At 42.5% G+C, this 16,284-nt stretch overlaps 1 protein-coding gene across 1 annotated transcript in view; it reads right to left on the bottom strand.

The window, feature by feature from the left end:
• Positions 1–16,284, bottom strand: part of DZANK1 (double zinc ribbon and ankyrin repeat domains 1) — a 76,904-nt gene that overhangs the window by 54,147 nt on the left and 6,473 nt on the right. Inside the window, exons 3-6 of the mRNA XM_008063233.2 lie at positions 14,410–14,521; positions 12,443–12,539; positions 11,408–11,457; positions 1,420–1,505 (exon numbers count right to left, since the gene is read on the bottom strand). Of these exons, the coding sequence (XP_008061424.1) occupies positions 1,420–1,505; positions 11,408–11,457; positions 12,443–12,539; positions 14,410–14,521 (345 nt within the window). The remainder of the gene's footprint in view (positions 1–1,419; positions 1,506–11,407; positions 11,458–12,442; positions 12,540–14,409; positions 14,522–16,284) is intronic.

Genomic DNA, 16,284 nt, shown 5'->3' with positions numbered 1-16,284 from the left:
AAAAGAGCTCCAGATTCAATAATTTCACTTGCAGATTCTACCAAACATGTAAGGAAGAACTAGCACCAATTTTACACAATCTCTTTTAGAAAATTGATGGAGAGGGAATAATTTCCATTTCATTCTATGAAGTCAGAATTATCCTAGTACTGAAACCAGAGAAAGCCACTAACAAGAAGATAAAATATCCCAGTAACTCTTATGCAGATGCCTGTGAAAAATTCTTTAAAATCTTTCAGCAAATCAAATTCAACAATACATAAAATAGATTAAACTTCAAGTGGATATATCACAGGAATGCAAGGTTGGTTTGCCATTTCGAAAATCAATAATTTTAATACAGAACAGAATTCAAGAACAGAAAAAAACCCATATGATCCTCTCAATAGATGGAGAAAATGCTTTGTACAAAATTCAACACCTATTACCGGTTTTAAAAAAGAAAACTCTCAGCAAACTAGGAACAGATGAAAATTTCCTCAATCTGATAAATAAAGGTCATCATCAAAAACCCAACTAAAATCATAATTAATGTTGAAAGACAAATACTTTCCTCCTAGAGTCAAGAATAAAACAAGAAAATCCACTCTCACCATTTCTATTTAAAATTATACTAGAGGTTGTAGCCAGTGCAACAAGTCAAGAAAAAGGACACAGGAGAAAATTTTAGTGAATGGAAAAAATCTCGTGTTTGGGAAAGATTTCTTAAATATGACAAACTGAGAATTAACTGTAAAAGAAAAACACATTGACATCACAAAAGTTTAAAAACTTTAGCTCCTCAAAAAATACTGCTAAAAAAAGGAAAAGCCAAAGACTGGAAGAAAATATATGTGAAACATACATCTGACAAAAAAGAATATGGACAACTCTACAATAAGAAAATATATAACCCAATTTTTTTCTACAGGACAAAAAGTTTGAACAGACACTTTACCACAAAGAAATGGATGGCAAATAAGCACATGAAAAGATGCTCAACATCATCAGTCACTAGAGAAATGCAAATTAAAACCACAATGAGATACCACTACAATCTCTTTAGAATGACCAAAAATAAATGTGTTGGCAGGGATGCAGATAAAAATGAAATTCTCATACACTACTGGTGGGTATGTAAAAATAGTAAAACCACTTTGGAAAATATTTTGACAATTTCTTTAAAAGTTGAACATATACCTACCACCTGACCCAGTCATTCCTCTTCAGGATTTTACCACAAGGGAAACAAAAGCATGTGTGTATACAACTTGGGTACAAATGTTCATAGCAGATTTATCACTTTTAAAAAGCTGCAAACATTTAATTTAACAAGTTAGAAGCAGGAAAAACCATTGCTTTGTCCCATCCTTAAATTCTTTCTGACCACAATGTATCTCTGTAGGATTTAAGGCAGGGTAGAGTAAATGTGATACTTACCTGAGAAAATCTGTCTCCCTTTGAATTCTCATAATCTCTGTGCTTGTCAAACGCTTCTGACCAATCATGTGTGCAAAACCAGGAGACTAAAATTAAGAATACAGGTATTATTGATATAGATATATGATTAATATAGCCCAGTAAAGAACATGGCATAATAAAATGCCATCAAAGAATCATTATGGGGGCTAGGTGTGGGGGCTCATGCCTGTCATCCCAGCACATTGGGAGATCAAGACCAGAGGATCAATCACTTGAGTACAGGAGTTTGAGATCAGACTGGGGAACATAATGAGACCTTATCTGTCTACAAAAAAATTTAACAAATCAGCTAGGCATGATGGTGCACACCTAGTGCCCCCTACTCGGGGGGTCGAAGTGGAAGGATCACCTGAGCCCAGGAAGTTGAGGCTGTGGTAGCCATGATTATGCTACTGTATTTCAGACTGGGCAACAGAGTGAGACCTCAACTAAAAAAAAAAATCATTATAGGGAAGGTCATAAATAGCTATTACTCTAATACCTAACATTTAAAAATTACTTAAAGTGCTATTCATAATCAGATATGTACATTTCATTAAAAATAAGAGTTTATACCCCTTAGAACTGGAACAAGGTAAGGATGCCCACTTCCACCACTACTCTTCAGCATAGTACTGGAAGACCTAGCTAAATAAATCAGGCAAGAAAAAGAAATATAAAGAGTATCCAACCAGGCAAAGTGGGGACCAAAGGGAGGCCCAAATTTTACCTGTCCACTTGTATACCTAATCCTGAATTATACCCCATATTTTTAAAAATTAATAGACACACACATACACACGTATGTATGTGAGTATCCACATTGAAAAAGAAGAAATCAAACTGTCTCTGTATGCCATGGATAAGATCTTATATCTAGAGAACCTTAAGTACTCCTCCAAAAGACTCCTGGACTTCATAAATGAATTTGGTAAAGTTTCAGGATACAAAATCACCATAAACAAATCAGTAGTGCTTCTATACACCAATAGCGACCAAGCTAAGAATCAAATAAAAAACTCAATTCCATTTACAATAGCAGCCAAAAGGCAAAAATACCTAGGAATATATTTAACCAACGGGGTGAAAGATGTTTAAAAGGGAACTACAGAACTCTGATGAAATTGCAGAGGACACAACAAATAGAGAAACATCTCATGCTCGTGGATTGGAAGACTCAATATTATTAAAATGATCATATAATACAAAGTAATCTACAGATTCAATGCAATCCCTATCAACCTACCATCATTTTTCACAGAATAAGAAAAAAATCCTAAAATTCATATGAAACCAAAAAAGAACCAAAATAGCCAAAGCAAGCTCAAGTAAAAAGAACAAAGCTGGAGACATCACATTACCTGACCTAAAATTATACTGTGAGACTGTAGTAGCCAAAACAGCATGGTAATGTACAAGATCAGACACATGGACAAGTGGAACAGAATAGACAATACAGAAATAAATGCAAATACCTACAACCAATTGATCTTTGACAAAGCAGACAAAAACACACACTGGGGAAAGGACACCCTGCTCAAGCACATGAAAAGGTGCTCAACAACGGTATTGGGGAAATTGGATAGCTACATGCATAAACATAGAACTTGATCCTATCTCTCCCCATATACAAAAATTAACACAAGATGATTAAGACATAAACATCAGACCTGAAATAATAGAAATCCTAAAAGAAAATCTTGGAAAAATTCTTTTGGACACTGGCCTAGGCAAATAATGTATGGCTAAAACCCTGAAAGCAAATGTAAGTAAAACAAAAATAAACAAATTGGACTTAATTAAACTAAAAAGCTTCTGACAGCAAAAGAAATAATCAGCAGAGCAAACAGGCAACCTACAGAATGAGAGAAGATATTCACAAACTATACATCTAACAAAGGACTAATATCCAAAATCTACAAAAAAACTCAAATGTGCAAGAAAAAAGCAAACAATCCCATTAAAAAGTGAGCAAATGACATGAACAGACATCTCTCAAAAGAAGATATACAAATGGACAACAAACATATTTAAAAAAGCTCAACATCACTCATCATCAGGAAAATGCAAATTAAAACCACAGTGAGATACCACTTCACACCAGTCAGAACGGCTGTTACTGAAAAAGGACTAATATCCAGAATCTACAAAGAACTGAAACAAGTAATGTGCAGATGCTGAGAAAAGGGAAAATTTATTAACTGTTAGTGGGAGTATAAATCAGTACAACTTCTATGGAAAGTGGCATGGAGATTACGCAAAGAACTAAAAGTAGGTCTACCATTGGATCCAGCAGTCCCACTACTAAGTATCTATCCTAAGAAACAAAGGTTGTTATATAAAAGAAGACACCTGTACCACCTTGTTCATCACAGCACAATTCACCATTTCAAATGTGGACTCAATCTAAATGCCCATCAGCTGATCAGTGGGTAATGAAAATGTGGTACACACATACACACACACACACACACACACACACACACACACACACACACACACACACACATACACACCATGGAATACTATGGAACCATAAAAAAGAATGAAATCATGTCCTTTGCAGCAACATGGATGGAGCTGGAGATCATTATCCTAAGCAAATTGACTCAGAAATAGAAAGCCAAACACTGCATGTTTTCACTAATATGTGGGAGCTAAACAGTCACAAAGATAAAAATAATAGACAGGGGATACCAATAAGGGGGAACAGGTATCAAGGTTCAGGCACAATGTTTACTATCTGGGGAATGGGCCACCTGAGACCCAATCCCCACCCCTGCACAATATGTCCATGTAACAAATTTTTAAATGAGAGTTTATAAAAAAAACATCAGATGCACCAAATTTTAGAATTTAAAAACTTAAGTTAGTATCCATTTTTCTCAAAAAGTATATCTCTAGGAAACTGAAAAGACTCACCTATAAAACACGTGCACCGGCCGGGCTTGGTGGCTCAGCCTGTAACCAACCCTGCGCTTTGGGAGGCCGAGGTGAGTGAATTGCCTGAGCCCACGGGTTCGTGACCCATCTGGGCAACTTGGCGAGACCTCATCTCTACAATAAATCAAAAAAATCAGCCGGGTGTGGTAGCGCACACCTGTAGTTCCAGCTACTTGGAAAGCTGAGGCGGAAGGATCACTGGAGCCCAGCAGGTTGAGGCTGCGGTGGCCGGGAGCGGCCACTGCACTTCCAGTCTGGGTGACAGAGTGAGACTCCAACTCAAAACAACAACAACAACAAAAACCAAAAAACATGTGCACCAAGTGTGTGCTGTTACCTGGGAACACTGAACTCACTAAAATACCTGTTTATTTGAACATCCATCTTGTACTAGGCCCTGTGCTCAATGTAGGGAAGGTGACAAAGATAGCTATCACATGGTCCCTACCCGGAGGAGCTGACTCATGTACACACAAAATAACTGAAACACCGTGGGTTCCTTAGGAGAACACATTTGTGTCGAGTCCCATGGGAACTAAGAGGAGGGAACCATCATGTTCACTAGCTCCAGGGGAAGACTTCTCAGAGGTGGCAACATCTGGTACAGGGCTGAAAGGGCAAAGAAAAGTTTGCCAAGCAGAAAGAAGGACAAAGGGAATTCTCAGTAGAAAAAATCCACTGACGCGGGGCTCAGTGGCTCAGCCTGTAATCCCGCGCTTCGGGAGGCTGCGGTGAGTGGATTGCCTGAGCCCATGGGTTTGAGACCCGCCTGGGCAACTTGGCGAAACCTCATCTCTACAATAAATCAAAAATTAGCTGGGTGTGGTAGCGCACGCCTGTAGTTCCAGCTACTTGGAAGGCTGAGGTGGAAGGATCGCCGGAGCCCAGCAGGTTGAGGCCGCGGTGGCCAGGAGCCGCACTGCACTCTAGTCCGGGTGACAGAGTGAGACTCTAACTCAAAAAAAAGAAAAAGAAAAAATCCACTGGCAAAGGCACATGGCAGGGCAGTGCGTGGCCTGTTCAAGGACCCCAGTGACTTGGTGTGGGCTAGAGGTCTGAGTGGCAGGAGAATGGGACAGAGAGAAAAAGGCCAGAGAAGGAATGTGACAAGAAGAAGCTAATGCCTAGGCAGTAAGTGATCTGGCATTCTGACACCACTATCTCCTTGACATTTCACAGTCACCCTATGAGGTGGGGAGCTTCATCCTCATCATATTTTGTTTTTGTATCAATTTATTTTGATACACTATAATTTCAAACTTACAGAAAAGTTGCAAGGACAGTGCGAATGACTTCAGTATACCCAGACTGACCAACTGTTTATGCTAAAGTTTGACCCATTTGTCTTTATTCTCTCTGAATTGCGAGAATAAGCTGCAGTCACAATGCTCCTTTGCAATGAATAATTGAGTATGCATTTCATAAGAACAAACTTGTCCTCTTACACAATAGTGTATAAAAATCAGAAGTAAGCCGGGCTCGGTGGCTCAGCCTGTAATCCCGCGCCTTTGGGACGCTGAGATGAGTGGACTGCCTGAGCCCGCGGGTTCGAGACCTGCCTGGGCAGCGAGACCTCATCTCTACAATAAATCAAAAAATCAGCTGGGTGTGGCAGTGCATGCCTGTAATTCCGGCTACTTGGAAAGCTGAGGCGGAAGGATCGCCAGAGCCCAGCAGGCCGAGGCTGCGGTGGCCGGGAGCGACCACTGCACTCCAGTCTGGGCGACAGAGTGGAGACTCCAACTCAAAAAAAAAAAAAAAAATCAGAAGTAACAGTGACATAACACTATTATCTCATCTACAGACCTTTATTTAGACTTCATCAGTTGTACCAATGATGTTCTTTACAGCTATATATTTTTTTCTGGTCCAGGATTCAGTGCAGTATCACATTTGCATTTAGCTATCAGGTTCCTTTTGTCACCTCTAATCTGGAGTAGACCTTCAGTCTTTTCTTAATTTTTAAAATTATTTTTATCATTATTATTATTATTATTATTTTATTTATTTATTTTTTTGAGTTGGAGTCTCACTCTGTCGCCCAGACTGGAGTGCAGTGGCCGCTCCTGGCCACCGCAGCTTCGACCTGCTGGGCTCCAGCGATCCTTCCGCCTCAGCTTTCCAAGTAACCAGAGGCATGTGCTACCACACCCGGCTGATTTTTTGTAGAGATGGGGTCTCGCTGCCCAGGCAGGTCTCAAACCCGCAGGCTCAGGCAATCCACTCACCTCAGCCTCCCAAAGACGCAGGATTACAGGCTAAGCCACCGAGCCCGGTTCATTATTATTATTATTATGTTTAGAGATAGGGTCCTGCTCTGTCACCCAGGCTGGAGTGCAGTGGTGCGATCACAGCTTACTGTAACCTCAAACTACTGGGCTCAAGCAAATCCTCCCACCTCAGCTTTCCGAATAGCTAGAACTGCAGGCATGAGCCACCATGCCCAACTAATTTTTCTTATTTTTTGTAGAGCTGGGGTCTTGCTATGCTGCCCAGGCTGGTCTTAAACTCCTAGCCTCAAGAGATCCTCCCATCTCAGTCTCCCAAAGTGCTGGGATTACAGACTTGAGCCACTGTGCCCAATCGATCTTTACATTTTTTAAGAGCAACAGGCCAGTTAATTCATAGCCTCTCCAATGTGCTTTTGTCTGCTGTGTCCTCCTGATTGGATTCAGTCATGCATTTGGCACCAGTTCAGAAAAAAGATGTTGTGTTCATCTCAGTGCATATCAAGAGGCTCATATAATACCCATTTTTGAGATGAGGATTCTGAGGCTCAGAAAGGTTGTGTCATTTGCTTGAGTTCACTTTAACAGTACGCGTACTGACCTCAGGCCTACCTGGCCCCCGCAGATGTCTACTCTGCCACAGTGCCTGTGTGCCGAGCTCAGGACTTCAGACTGTATTCTGTAGTCAATGGGGAGTGAGGTTTTCCATTGCTTTTGTGTCACAAATAACATGGCCTAGATCAGAAGTCTCAAAGTGATGGTCTATTGGCCAAATCTGGTCTGCCACTGAGTTTCATTTGGGCCATCTGCAGTGGCCCCCACAGTGTTTCAAAATTTGAACTATTAAAATATCAAATGAGGTTAATACACACAAAGATGTAAGTTTCACCAGACATGGTGGCTTAAGCCTGTAATCCCAGCACTTAGGGAGGCCAAGGCAAGAGGAATGCCTAAGCTCAGGGGTTCAAGACCAGCCTGGGCAACTTGGTGAGACCTCGTCTCTACAATAAATCAAAAGATAAGCCGGCTGTGGTAGCAAGCACCTGTAGTCCCAGTTACTTGGAAAGCTGAGGCAGAAGGATCGCCTGAGCCTAGCAGGTTGAGGCTGCGCTGGCCATGAGTGTGCCACTGCACTCCACCCTGGGTGACAGTGAGACTCTGACTCAAAAAAGAAAAAAAAAAGACGTAAGTTTCTGGCTTCTCATGCAAATTCATCAGATGTGGCAATGATGTGCCTGCAGTCCTTCTTGTCATGGTTGGCTGAATCTGGGTAGAGTGACCGCTCTAGCTGGCCGGGGTGTTCCATACTGTAGAGAAAGTACATGCTTGTGTCTTCACTCCAAGGTCAGGCGTCAGTGTCATTTATCCTCTGCCCAGCCTTCATTACACATTTACCCTGCTGTCTGGGGCCAGCAGGTGTCCTCGGGCCAGGGTTTAGCTCAGAGACTTCTTGTCAACATGTAACACCCACCAGTGTCATTCATTCTGATATTTGCTGAAGTATGCTTCAGGTGGGATTGAGCTGGAATATTGATAAGAATATCTTACCAATATGAGGAAAAAGAGTGGAAGAAAAAAGCTCTGCATTCTTTTTCTGGCCTCACTGACTTTCTAAACTCTAGTCAAACTACACAACTGGCTGGGCATGGTGGCTCACATCTGAAATCCAGCACTTTGGGAGGCTGAGGCGGGTAGATTCCTTGAGCCCAGGAGTTCAAGACCAGCTGGAGCAACATGACAAGAACTCTACAAAAAAGTCAGAAAACATAGCTGGGCATGGTGTCATGTGCCTGTAGTCCCAGCTACACAGGAGACTGAGGTGGAAGGATCACCTAAGTCTAGGAAGTTGAGGCTGTGGTGAGCTGTGATCACGCCACTGCCCTCCAGCCTGGGCAATAGAGTGAAACCTTGACTCAAAAAATAAAAATCCTCAAACTTTGTCTTTGTCCATATGTTTCTAGTTTTCAGGGATTCTGAACCTTGGAATCCTTAAATATTATTTTATTCTCTTTCCCTTGTAAACAACCCTTAACTAAGAAGACAAGGTATCCAAATATTCATGCACAAATAAGCATTTCTAGACACATTACAAATAATTCCGGTCCTGTAAGATATTTTTCTAAAATAGTTACTATGTTTCGTTATATACCATTTGGTATTCAAAATGATACTTCTTTTAACCTCAAAAGCAGCTTACTTATTTGGGCCTTACTGGCATGCACTGTCCACAAAAGCTGAGTATACTCATTAGATCATTTGGTAACCACGTAATCATTTTGTCCACAAAACTGGAGAGGCGATTTTTCATTGTATGGATGGTTGTCCTTTGGTTTAGTTGGGTTTGCAAGGAAGCTTTCCCAGGTCTGGGGTCCTCTAGCCTGAGCTTTATGGTTCACCAAAAAATACAGTGGGTGAGCAGATGAATGATCCTAGAAGGCCAGGCTGAGCTACACCTTGACATTAAGTCTAGAAATGACACAAAGAGCCAGTGATTCTTAGGCTGGGCTGATTATCAAAGTCATCTGTGGACTAGATCCCAGGCTTATGGACTCAGACGATCTAGGAGAATTGCAGGAGGGGGCACTGGGAACTCATACGTACATTCAAAGTTTCCCCTGGGTGGTTCTGATATACAACCAGGTTAGGGAGCCATTCCTTTGGCCACCTTTATACTTGATGATAGGTTGTGGTTAGATCAAAACTATGTCTCCAGTTACAGAGTCACTTGGGGCTCAGAGAGAATAAAGAGAGCAAGGCCCCTGGGCTATTCTTAGATGTCAAAAGTCTAAATTGGGTTGTATAAATATTTGAAAATCATAGCACTATATTAGTAGCAATAGGCATATCTTTCTTGTGTCAAAGGAGGAAGAATGCATTGATAGGGCTTTTTCTAAGGTCCTAAGTCACCTCCATCTTGTCAAATCAAATGGACAATTCTCTGTCCTTGTCTAATTAGAATCTTCAGTAACATATGACAGAGATGACCTCTGCTTTTCCTTGGAACACTTCCTTCTCCTGCTTCCATGGCACCATATTCTTCCTACTTCCAGATTCCTCTTCCCCTGCCCAACCTCTAAGTTGAGGATTTTCGTCTCATACCACCTTCTCTTCATTTTCTGTACAGTCCTGGAGAGTGGTCTAATTCAGACTAAAGCTTTAAATACTAGCTACATACTGAACATTTCCAAACAAATAACTCCAGCCCTGACCTCTCCCTTAAGTTTAAACTTGAACATCCATCTACTCAACACCTCCACGTGGGTGTCTAATGAGCCCTTGATACCTGCTCCTCTCTCATCTTCCCTGTCACAGTCAATGGTACCATGATCTCCAGATGTTCAGGCCAAATCCCTGAGAGTCAGCCCTGGCTCTTCCCTTTCCCTTGTCCCATCCATCTGATCCCTCAGCCAGGCCTGTCTGGACTCCTCTGCTTCCTAGCTTCACCACCCCTACATCCTTGGTCCAAGTCACTGTCATCTCTTACTTGGAGCAAATCCCCTGGATGATAGTCCTCTCTTCCTTGTCTACAGTCTAAACTCCATAAGGTAGCCAAAAAGAAAACTTTTAAATGTAAAGGGGTCATGTCTTACCCTCCAAATAGATTCTCTTTACAATTAGAATAAAAGCCCAACTCCTTCTGGTGGGGCTAGCATCTGTAATTCTCAACCATGCCTGTCCATTAGAATCACTCGGGAGCTGGGCATGGTGGCTCATGCCTGTAATCTCAGCATTTTGGGAGGCTCAGGCGAAAGGTTTGCCAGAGCCCAGGGTTTCAAGACCAGCTTGGGCAACTTGGCGAGATCTTGTCTCTATAATAACTCAAAAAAATTAGCTGGGCATGGTGGTACACGCCTGTTTTTCCAGCTAATTGGAAAGATGAGGTATAGGGATCGCCTGAGCCCAGCAAGTCGAATCACTTGGGGATGTATTTAAAAAGAAAACCATGTCCAAATGCCACTTCACCAATTAAATCAGACTTTCCAAGGTCACCCAGGATTGGCTTGAAGCTTCTCAGGTGACTATAACATGCAGCCATGCTGAGAAGCCCAGCTCTGGGGGCTGTGACCCCAGCCATTCCCCACCTCATCTCCTGCCCTGCTCATCATGCCTGAGAATGTACATTTCAGATTAGCTCCCACGTGGTGCTGACTCTGTGGGTCTGGGGAACACACTTTGAGAACCACTGTAGTATATCATTACCCAGTTTTATCGTTTTTGCCACACTTACTGATGTCTGAAATGTGCTTGATTATTTATTTGTTTATGATATGTCTGCTTCCATCCCTAATAAAATGTAAGATCTATGAATCCAGGACTTTTCTTGTCCAACACAGTGTTCGGAGCACTGGAATAGTGCCTAGTACATGGTCCAAAAGCTGGGAGATGCAGCCTTAAAGTATTTCATGGGAAACTTTAAAAATATGGGAGAACTGGGTGCAGTGGCTCATGCCTGTAATCCCAGCACTCTGGGAGGCTGAGGCAAGAGGATTGTTTGAGCCCAGGAGTTCAAGTCCAGCCTAAGCAACACAGAGAGATCTCATCTCTACAAAAAAATTTTAAAAATTAGCCGAGCATGGTGGTACATGCCTGTAGTTCTAGCAATGAGGGAGGCTGAAGTGGAAGGGTCTCCTGAGTCCAGAAGGTTGAGGCTACGGTGAACTGTTATCAAGCCACTGCACTCCGGCTTGGGCAACAGAGTGACACTCCAACTCAAAATAAATGCATGCATACATATATACATACATACATAAAATGGAAAGTATATTAGTACTCAAAAGGTTGTCCTTAGAAGTTACCTGGGACTGGTGAGTGGGGGGTCTGGAACCTGATCCTTCCAGTGGACTCTCTGAGAAGCGAAGATCTTTCAAAGCTTTGGGGTCAGTTCTTTCACCTGTCTTGAGGTCTATAATATCAAAAACATTGTTTTGTTAGCATTTGTGATTACATACATTCACACAAAGATCTCTTTGGTATTGGAAGCCTTTTATATAAGGGACCACTGTCATGATAGTCTTTCTCTAGAAGTAACAAGTATGTGAAGAGCATCCCATTCAGTGAATTCAAACTGAGAAAGAAAAAATAGCCCAGAACGAGAAAATAATTTTCCCTGCTGCATTCCATATCAGGCTAGGAAAATGGCACAGTTAGCAGGAAGCATTATTGTTCCCAAGGATACATTGCAGCTGTAAAATGTTGTAAAAGCTTCCTCTTTGAATGAGTACTGCTTTCTTACTCACTGAGAAACCCTGTTCTCTAAAATCATAGATTATCAGAAACTTTGCTGCTTAAAATTCTATCGGTAAGATAGAAACATCTGACTCTTGCCTGCAGGATCTAAGTCACTTTGACGTAGAGGAGCAGCCTCAATGTCCAACCCTGGTGCAGAGATAAGGGTTTCTGAACACAACATTCCATGTGCATCTCTGTAGTTTCCAAGGCAACAGAATCCTCTGGGCCCCCTCACAGTTCATACATGATGATAACCCCTTCACACACAACCCAGCTATGGTCATTTATATTTCACTCAAATTCTACCATTCACTCAACCCCTCTAATTCCAACTTTTCCTTGCTTGATGGGATGCCCATGGTTCCCTGGTATGTGGTCTCCTCTTTGCAATGTCAATAAACCTGACTTTGCTGGATTGCTTGATTATTCCTCATGGTTTTAAGCTGTTTGCTAGAGCAGTACTAAAATTCAAATTATAGCCTACATTGCTGTTCCAGAGTTTCTTCTTCCAACACTTCTGCAGACAAGAAAACATGCAGTGAACACACCGTGGATGATGGGTTTAGAATATTAGACCTTGTCTTCATTCTATCATATCATACCTGGAAACTTGCTAAGATTAACATTACAACTAGGTTTGTTTCCAGCATTCTTGTATTTCCTCCTTAGTTTTGATCCAATGAATCCATTTTGTAATTCCTAGGAAGGAAAAGATTACCTGTCAATCACTTGATTATACCCATTTAGAATGTGAAAAGTCGAAGTTGGCTGGGTGTGGAGGTTCAAGCCTGTAATCCCAGCACTTTGGGAGGCCAAGGCGAGAGGATTGCCTGAGCTCAGGGGGTTGAGACTAGCCTGGGCAACTTGGTGAGACCTTGTCTCTACAATAAATAGTAGGGGTAGTGAATGCCTGTAGTTCCAGTTACTTGAAAGGCTGAGGCAGAAGGATTGCCTGAGCCCAGCATGCTCACAGCCACTGCACTCCAGCCTGGGCAACAGTGAGACTCTGACTCAAAAAAAAAAGAAAAAAGTAGAAGTTACATGATAGAGGCAGTGTCATGGTGTGCATTTCTTACTTGAAAGGGTCTACAGAAGTTTTTACCAAGTGACCCGTTTCACTTCACTCTGGAAATGTGTAGCTTGTATCTGGGCTGGGCTGCTTGGTCAGCAGCTTGTCTGCCTGGTAGGCCCCACTAGGTCAAGCAGCAAGACAGGAGGCAGGGAGCAGCACATGTGGGCGGGATGTTGCAACCATGGCTACCTGAGTAATAACAGAAGGACCACCAGATCCAAGGAGCAAAGATAGGGTGGGGCCAGACCAGGATCAGACTCTGCACACTCCCTGCCCACACATATGCCCTAAACACGCCTCTCTGGACGTTCTTTTCCATGGACCTCGTCCCTTACACTTGATTCAAGCCTAAGCACCTGCTGGCACAGATGGACTCAGCCTCTGTCATTCCTGCCCAGTTATCAGAAACTTTGCTGCTTAAAATTCTATTGGTAAGATAGAAACATCTGACTCTTGACTGCAGGATCTAAGTCACTTTGATATAGAGGAGCAGCCTCAATGTCCAACCCTGGTGCAGAGATAAGGGTTTCTGCCATTCCTTCCCAGTTATCAGAAACTTTGCTGCTTAAAGGTAGATCCCTGCCTTGATCACACTTGACCCCACCCCACACCTGCACCCAAATGCTTTGATCCCATACCCTCCTCTCTGGCCTCAGGTCCATAGCTGGACTTAAGGGACAAACTACAAACTTCCTATGCGACTCCCAGTAAGGTCCCCATGACAGAGACCTCTTGGCTTGTTGCCTCACCACAGGCTAGTATGTCCTCCAGTCCCGCTCCTTAACCCTTCTCACTGATGCCCTCACTTGGAGACTAAAGTTTCCAGCATCCTTCTTAGATTGGTCTAGTTGACCCTCCAAAGACATGAGGTTTTGCAGATATTTGGAAATGAAGATTTCAACATAACAGAAATCTATGCCCATTGAGACTTCTACTAACCTGAGACATCTATTCAATAAACACATATTCATCACCCTCCCCTGCCTACCTCTGTGCAAGTCAATGAGTATTGAAGTCATGTCCCCTGCCACCTTGGAGCTGAAATGAGCAGAGCAATCCCATAATCAAAGTAGTTTATAAAAGAAGGCCTGGGTGCAAAAGGAGCAGTGACAGAGCACAGCACATGCAGCTTAGCTTGGATAAAGTACTGTTGAGGGGTCACAGGCAAAGCTAGAAAGCCTGTCCCAAAGACAGAAACTGATTATGTGGGTGGCAGGCTAAAGGTTTCTGCTTTCTTCAGTTGGTAAGAAAGAGCCACGAAAAACATAGAAGCACAGTCAGTAATGCTGGGTAGGAATTCTAATCTTCAGGGTGGAGAGGAACTGACCATAGGCTGGAAAATCAGTGACAATGCTTCACAATGGTTGATACTGACTTCAATTATAAGGACCTGATTGTGAGTAGAGCTCATGTAATGAAAGGAACGATGTGCCCACTGAGAAAGGAGGGACCAAAAATACAGTGGCAATAAGGATGGATTATAGTTTCATTACTTGCCTGCTTTGAAGAGCTTTTGAGAACATTTTCAACACTGTCTTCAGAGGAAACATCTGGTGGTTCATAGTCCACCTGAAACACCTTTGTTACAATTCCACTCTGCCTGCAGTCTCTAAAAATTATGTAAAAAAAGAAAAAGAAAAAGTCTGTTACACAAAGCTTCAAAGAAAAGGTGACTGGCAATTAAGAGGACTTTATTATAGTCCCCTAGTCTAGCATAAATTTATTACCTTTCAAATTGGAGAAGTCAAAATATAATTTCTACAGTCTTTCCTTACCTTGTTCCATTTGGGCTGTCTATTGCTGTGTACAAAACATCCAAAAACATAATGCCTGAAAACAGAAATCTATGAATTGGCTGAGCTCAGCTCGGTAGTTCTCTCTTGAGCTCGTTTGTGTGTTGCTTTCAGTGGGGTGGGAGTCAACTGCGGTTCAAGCTGGGCTACATATTCGAGATGACTTCTTCCCTCACATCTGCAGAGCCTGGGCTGGGCTAATTGGAACAGTCTCTCTCACTGTCTCAGTCTGTGTCTCTAACTGTCTCTCTGTCCCTCCCCCACGTCCATGTGGTTAGCTTGGGCCTCCTCACAGTGTGGAAGTCCAGCAGCCAGATCTCCTATATGGTGGTTCGCTTCCCTCAGTGTTTAAGTTCCAAGAGACCAAAGCAGAAACTGCAACGTTTCTCACAATTTTAGAAATCCTTTGCAGTTGGCCGGGCATGGTGGCTCATGCCTGCAATCTCAGCCCTTTGGAAGGATGAGGCACAAGGACTGCTTGAGTCTAGGAGTTTGAGACCAGCCTTGGCAACATAGAAAGAAAGACAGGGGAGGGGATGGAAGGAAGAAAGAAAGACAGAGAGATGGAGAGAGGGAAGGAAGGAAAGGAAGGGAAGGAAAGGAGGGAAGGAAGGAAGGATGAGGGAGGGAAGGAAGAGAGAAAGTAGGAAAGAAGGAAGAAAGAAAGAGGAAGGGAGGGAAGGAAGGAAAGAAGGAGGGAAAAAACAAAGAGGGAGAGAGGAAAGGGAGGGAGGGGAGGGAGGGAAGGGAGGGAAAGGAAGGAAGGAAGGATGGGAGGGAGAGAGGGAGGGAGAGGAAGGACGGGAAGGAAGGGAACAGAAAGGAAGAAGGAGGGAGGGGGGAGAGAGAGAGAGAGAGAGAACAGAAGGAAGGAAGGAAGGAAGGAAGGAAGGAAGGAAGGAAGGAAGGAAGGAAGCAAGGAAGGAAGGGAGGGAGGGAGGGAGGAAGGAAGGAAGAAGGAAATGAAACCCTTTGCATCATTTCTGAAGCATTCTACTGGTCAAAGGTAGGCCATAAGGCCAGTGGAGAGGCCACAAAAGGGTGTGAACACTGGGAGGTGGGGCTTATTGGGGGTCATTTTTTGGAGACTATCTACCACATTCATCAAAAAGATATCATACAGTATGCCTCAAACTACTTTAAAATGAAAAATGCAATTACCCAGGTATCATTCATTGTGAGTCAAGAGTATTTTTGTTATCTCAGTGGTAGGCAGCATAATATATGCTACTCTGGTAGATTTTGTAACCTATTCCTCAAATACTATTATGTTTTCAATGTATTTATAATATTTCACAATTCATCTTGTACTTCTCTAACACAATAAGAGCTCCATAAAAGAATAATGTAGAGGTACCCATGACTAAAAACTAGTGGTGATTTCACCTTGCTACCAATAAACTCACCTATACTCCTTATTTTATAACAGCTTTATTGAGGTATATTTTACATGACATAAAATTTACCTATTTTAAGTACCTAGTTCAATGAGATTTAATAAATTTATATAATTGTACAACTATCAGCCAGGCTCAGTGGCTCAGCCTGTAATCCCGCGCCTTTGGGAGGCTGAGGTGAG

This window comes from Carlito syrichta, unplaced genomic scaffold (genome assembly GCF_000164805.1).
Source record: "Carlito syrichta isolate Samal-C Ts95f unplaced genomic scaffold, Tarsius_syrichta-2.0.1 Scaffold306685, whole genome shotgun sequence".
Lineage (NCBI taxonomy): Eukaryota > Metazoa > Chordata > Mammalia > Primates > Tarsiidae > Carlito > Carlito syrichta.
The sequence above is the reverse complement of the archived record's forward strand: the minus strand, read 5'-3'. Positions and strand labels throughout refer to the sequence as shown.